General features: G+C 46.6%; 1 protein-coding gene across 2 annotated transcripts; it reads right to left on the reverse strand.

The window, feature by feature from the left end:
- Window positions 1–437: 437 nt before the first annotated feature.
- On the reverse strand, window positions 438–2,952 carry RIPPLY1 (ripply transcriptional repressor 1). Of its 2 annotated transcripts, XM_054722185.1 has the most exons (4): window positions 2,798–2,952; window positions 1,793–1,868; window positions 1,133–1,197; window positions 438–591 (listed from the first exon to the last, which is right to left on the reverse strand). In XM_054722185.1, the coding sequence occupies exons 1-4, from the start codon at window positions 2,950–2,952 to the stop codon at window positions 438–440; spliced, it is 450 nt and encodes a 149-aa protein (XP_054578160.1). The 2 variants fall into 2 exon arrangements, with proteins under 2 accessions (XP_054578160.1, XP_054578199.1); XM_054722224.1 differs by lacking the exons at window positions 1,133–1,197; window positions 1,793–1,868.
- Between the last annotated feature and the right edge of the window lie 3,048 nt (window positions 2,953–6,000).

The raw sequence follows: 6,000 nt of genomic DNA on the forward strand, positions 1-6,000 counted from the left end.
AATCCAGAGAGCTGCGCCTGGAGATTCCTGGCTAATCGATGCCCTGGAGCCTTGCCAGGCATATGAAACCCTAATAAGACTCTGGCTCAGTTTGAACAGGTAAGGGATGGGGAAGGAGGATGACTTGTGACTCTGTGTGGTACTGACCCTAGTATCCTCACACACCCTTCTGGCCCCCTATTTTTTTCATATTTTATTGATTTTTTACAGAGAGGGATAGAGAGTTAGAAACATCAATGAGAGAGAAACATCCATCAGCTGTCTCCTGCACACACCCCGCTGGGGATGTGCCCGCAACCAAGGTACATGCCCTTGACTGGAATCGAACCTGGGACCCTTCAGTCCGCAGGCTGATGCTCTATCCACTGAGCCAAACCAGTCAGGGCTCTGGCCCCTTTATTTGCCTCCTTTTTCTCCTCCTTTTCTCCTTTTTCTTCTTAGTCCTCCTCCTCTTCTTCATCCTCCTCCTCCTCCTCTTCACTGTCTGAGTCTTCATACAGATTGATGGTTGCCTGGACAGGAAAGTTCTGCAGTAAAATCTCCCCATAACTGTACAGGTAATCGAAGGAGCGGGATTTAGGCCAGAAGAGCCTGTGGACAGAGAAGAAACATGGCCCCTACCTTAGACAGGTCTCATATGTACAGAGGGTTAGTAGGACCATGGAGGAAGCCAGACCCTAAACTCCTTGTCCTACCCACAATAATGGTGTGAGAGAGAAAGAGAGCTATGTAACAGGATTTTCTGAATTGTTGCAAAATGGCTCCAGGCAGAAAGGTAACATATGGTGGGTCTATAACTTTGGGGATCTGCAACCCCAGCATCTATCAGTTCTGACACTGATTTCATCCTCACCTCAGAAGGCCTCTACTCAAGAATTATGTAGATTTCCCCTGTGTCCTACTAAGGTTCTTTCACTGATCTATCATAAAGGCTCATTCTTAGGAATCATTGACAATGCCTCCAGGGAAGGCAACCTTGACAAAGTTCCTAACCTCTCTGGGCTTCAGTTTTCTGGTTTATGAAATAGTGATCATAGCAGTGCCTCCCTCCTCCTGATACACAAGGCTGTTGTGAGGATTTGAAGAGCTAATAAACCTATGTAAAGTTATGAGCTTGGTGCCAGAAGCTTACCTGACAGGGTGATGGAACTTGGAGTCAGCTTTGGTGACCTCAGCACTTGTTGCCCCACCAGTGGCCTGTTCAAAGGAAAAGCTAGCATGTGGCTCAAAGTACATGGCAAGATAACTGCCTCCTCTGTATCAGGGGTCAGAAACCTGCAGGTAAGATGATCTAGAAAGAGACCTTAGACATCTCTGGGGTCCAGCTCTTGCCCCCACCCCCACCAAAGGGGTCTATCCTGGTTCTGGTTGAAAAGCTAGTGGACAGAGTCCTGGGGTTTGTTAACTTTCCTGTCCCTGTACTAACACATGTTTGGAGACTGTCCAGGGGACAGAGTTCTACTGGAGCAGCAAAGATTTGGAGGCAGGGGTGGGGGAAGAACACTGGGGCTAAGTGCCAGGAAACCAGGATTCTAGCAGCAGTTCTACCATAGCCTAGCTTTGGAGCCTCCCCTACTTTGGGCCTCAGTCTCTTTATCTTTAAATTGCACAGAAACCTCAGGTCTGCCCTCCTTCTAGAGCTGTTGTGAGAATCAAATGTGAGCAAGGCTGCAAAGATGGTTTCCCACATCTGCAGACCTGGACTGAGATCAGGGGCTCTCTGGGAAGGGACCTGGTCAATGTGAATGCAAGTGGCTACATGCAAACATGTGTAACAAGGGCTCAAACTTACCAAATCCACAAGTTTCCTCACCTGCCTTGGGGGATCATTTGTAGAGCACAGCCAGGGTCTCCAAAGACAAGCCCTTCTAGGACATAGAGGAAAGATCTGTCAGTGGAGGAAGGCGACTGGAAAGTAGACTCCCTGAGATAACAAAAAGGCCTCCAAAAACACTTGACTTGGATGCCATCTACTTCAGGAAGCCTTTCCTAAGGAACCTGAGCCCCGGTCAGGACAGATCCCTTCTTCTCTGCTTCAACAATGTTATCATTACTCTTATCACAGTTTTGTAACTGTTTACTTGCCTTTGAGCTTCTTAAGGGCAGATTTATGTTTGATCATATCTGGATCCCTAACACCTACCACAGTGCCTGGTACACAGTAGGCATTTCAGTAAATATTTGTTGAATTCCTTAAATATTTGGAAGAATGAATAAGGGTTGGGTGGAGAATATCTTACCCCCTACCTCCTGCTTCAAGAAGCAGAGGTCAGAGTCCTCCCACCTTCCTGGGATGGGGAAAGGGGCCAGAAATATTCCTGGGCCAACTGCTTCCCCACTGGACTTCCAGAAGTAGGGGGGAAGCAAATAAAAATCTTATAGTGTGGTCAGGAAATAGACACTCCCCCAGTCAAAGGCCTCTTGGGATTTTGGCCCTATTTCCCTCCATCTGCAGCCTAGGTAATGTTAAACCCAGGTCTCATAGCATTCTCCTGTGTGCCTCTCAGTTGACTGATCAACTTTACCCATGAGGGCCTGGCTGCTCAGCTTTCAGCTTTGGCAATGCCCACTGTCCCCAAGTCCCCTCCTGTCACCCAGAGGGATTAGTGAGGTGAAAAGTCAGTTGAGATATTCCAGCCAAGATGTGGAGGGGATGGTTTCTGAGGGCTATGAGGCCTTTGCCTTTTTTTTGTCCTTCACAGAGCACAGGGCCACCTTGGACATCTCATTTTCCTTCCTTTCCCAGGAAACCCACTAAAGCCAAAGTTCAGGTTGCCAAAGGCCAAGTTCCACTTACCTTTTACTCTCATCTACTTCTTGTCCAGGGAAAGGAAGGGGTGATGGGCTTAACAAGCCAGGGAGTGCCAGGGGAGCCTGTGCTAGAGCTGGAGCTACGCTTAGGGCCAGGGCTGGGACAGGGACAGCAGCAGCAGTGGGAGCAGAAGGATCCATCCTTAGGGTGTCAAGACCAGGCAAGCTGTGAGGGCTTATATTTCTCAGAACCTGCTGCACTCTTGGCCTTTCCTGGTTGACCCTTTATAAGACCTGCTTGGACTCATAAATTATTCAGGGAAGTACAGAGGTGGGGGACTTGAAGGGGGGTGAAGATTTAAGAAAAGCACTGAAGGAGGGTGAACTGGGTTCCTGGGTGTGAAATCTCTCCCAGTTGAATAAACAGAGAGTCAGTGGGGCGTGAGAGGCTATCTTTACCTCCAAGTAAGAAAGAAAAACACAGAAGGGGCAAATCACACACCATTTGTGTGAATACCCCAGGCAGCAGCAAAGCCGCAGGGGGAAAAGGTGGGAAGCTCATTAGTATCTGAAACCACAGAAAGTTGTCAGGCACAGAAGGCTGGACAGACAGGCCTTTAGCACAGCTTGTTCCCAACAAGAAGGACAGTTGACTGGCTAAGGAGAGTGAGGAAGTCACCCGTTATTTCAGCTCAAACTCCAAATATATTTGCCAGGTGCACCTGAAACAGGGTGGTTGCCACCAAGCATACCACCTGGATTAGGAAAAAAGGAGGTTCTGGGTGGAGCAGGTATAGTTGCCCTTGGGTTAAACCTCAAGTTTCCTCCCATGCCCTCCTCTTTACTGGTTAGCTCATTTGCAAAAGTGTCAGAATCCCCTTTCCAGCCTCAGCAGTAAGTGGTTCGGTAAAGGAATGCAGGCAGCATTGTCAGGGCTTCCAGGTCAGATTCCAACTTTTATTTTATTTATTTATTTTTTAATATATTTTATTGACTTTTTTACAGAGAGGAAGGGAGAGGGATAGAGAGCCAGAAACATCGATGAGAGAGAAACATCGACCAGCTGCCTCCTGCACACCCCCTACTGGGGATGTGCCCGCAACCAGGGTACATGCCCTTGACTGGAATAGAACCCTGGACCCTTCAGTCCGCAGGCCGACGCTCTAGCCACTGAGCCAAACCGGTTAGGGCCAGATTCCAAATTTTAGAGCTCAGGAGCCAGGATGCTGGGAGAGGCAGAGTTTTGCCCAGCTACTAAGCTGCCGAAGGACTATCCCTGGTTCCATGGCTTTCACTTCCCTCACATGTGAGAAGAGGGTGTGAGCCCAGTGGTCCCAAAAGGCCCTGCAGCCTGAACACTCTGTGACGGGGGCTGGGTAAATGGGTACTGACCCCAGGCAAGCCTAGAGGCTTGAGCACAGCCCTTGGCCTTAGCCAGTCTTCTGAGCTTTAGACAAAAAGCTTCCAGTTACAACTACTGGCAGGCTCCTTGTGCTTTGGAAGTCCAAAAATATTCTTCCTGACCTCAGTGTCCAGTGCACCATAACGAATTTAGCTTCTTGGATATTCATTACAGTCAGGTTTGTAATGGTGAAAAATTAGAAACAACCTCAAATGTCCAATAATAGGAAACTGGTTAGATTAATTAGAGTAAGTCCTTGCAACTGAATACTAAGCAGGCACTCACAATCATGTTCTAGAAGTATAATTATCCACAGAGAAAGTGAAAAAAATCAGGTGCTAAAATAGGATGAATAATAATATGATTGGAGGGCTCCTCTTTTCTCTGTTCACCTACCCCCCTACCTCCACCTCACTTCAAATTCCAGCCCCACTGTGTTCTTTACAAAAAAGGAAAATTGGAAACAACCTAAATGTCTCATTTTAGAAAGCTGGTTAAATAAATCATTGAACAGTTATACAATTTTGTATTAAAATTGACTTGGTAGAAGATTGGGGAAAAGTCAATGTATTGAAGAGAGAAAAAAAGAAGCCTCTACAATATAACTCATAGCAGGATCACATTTTGGTAAGGAAAAATTGTAGAATATACAGAGTGCAGGAAAAATAAAAAAGACTGGTTAAAAGAAAGAAGAATGTAACTGGTTGGTTTTGGGAGTAAGATATGGTAGATCTTTACTTCCTTCTCTATGCTTTTCTGAATTTTCTAAAAAGTTCCAGAAGACCTAATATTATTTGGGCAATAATAAGTAATGACATAAAAATAAAAAGAAAGAAATTCTTATCCACAAACGAGAGAAAACTCTTGGAAAAATCTCAGCCATTTTCAAATATCTGAGGATTAGACTGCAATGGGGTTATACTTGTTCTGTGTGACTTCAAACGACAGGGTGGAGGCCTAGGGTGGAAGCTACAGGGAGACACATTTTTGGCTCAATCAAAGGAAAACTTTTTAACAGCCCAGCCACCACCTAACCCAAGTGTCTGGCACTGTGCCGGCCTTTAATAAACAGAGGTTTATTATATGTGGTGAAATGGGGTAAGCTCTCTGTCCCTGAACTGTGTAAGTGCAGACCAGATCCTGGATCCTGGAGAGGAAAGTCTTTGGGGAGAAAATGAAGGCTGCTGGGAGCCCAAGTTTCTATCAATCTCTGAGGGTTATTGCTAAATTTACCTACAGAAGATGAGTATTTCCTTAAACTGCATCACTGATTCAAATGAGAAAGGAGGCTGAGAGAGGAAGCCAGATTGAAAAGATTGGGCTAGGAGATGACAAGTGAGGGTGTAAGGAATGGAACTACTGACACACCCTGGGAACTTTTTGATCTCTAGGTGGCCATGTTCTCTGAAAATAGGCAGGAGGGAAGAGGGAAAAGGGGCACAGGTAAACATTACTCCTGATCCCAGGGCTCATTCCCAATCAGACATAGCCATGCCAGCTCCCACCTTGAACTTGTGTTCATTCAGCCACAATCCTTCACGATTGGGGCTGTCCAGACCCTTTACTCCCCTGAGCAGCAGGTCTCAGGATTCCCCCCACAACAGCACTCTGCATGCTTTCCTGGAGTCCCCATAGCCTTCAGGCCTATCTCCATGGTTCTTTGTTCTCCCTACACAACTGCTCCATCTTGCTACTTTCTAAGAATTTTCTCAGCCACATTCAGCTTGTGGGAGATAAAGCCACTGGCCTCTCTTATTGGCCTCTCCCCAGCCTAAAGGATTTAAGGCCTGCAAATGTTGCTGGGCATAAGTGGGAGCCCCACCCCTCTCTTACATGGAATAACCTCT

Source organism: Eptesicus fuscus, chromosome 1 (assembly GCF_027574615.1).
Source record: "Eptesicus fuscus isolate TK198812 chromosome 1, DD_ASM_mEF_20220401, whole genome shotgun sequence".
Lineage (NCBI taxonomy): Eukaryota > Metazoa > Chordata > Mammalia > Chiroptera > Vespertilionidae > Eptesicus > Eptesicus fuscus.

Bases quoted from the DNA above. Each gene is read 5' to 3' on its own strand.
- RIPPLY1 (XM_054722185.1), bottom strand. From the start codon at position 2,952: ATGGATCCTTCTGCTCCCACTGCTGCTGCTGTCCCTGTCCCAGCCCTG. The intron at 1,869-2,797 runs GTAAGTGGAACT...TCTATGTCCTAG, and splicing joins GAAGTAGATGAGAGTAAAAG to AAGGGCTTGTCTTTGGAGAC. The intron at 592-1,132 runs GTAAGCTTCTGG...CTCTGTCCACAG, and splicing joins AAGTTCCATCACCCTGTCAG to GCTCTTCTGGCCTAAATCCC.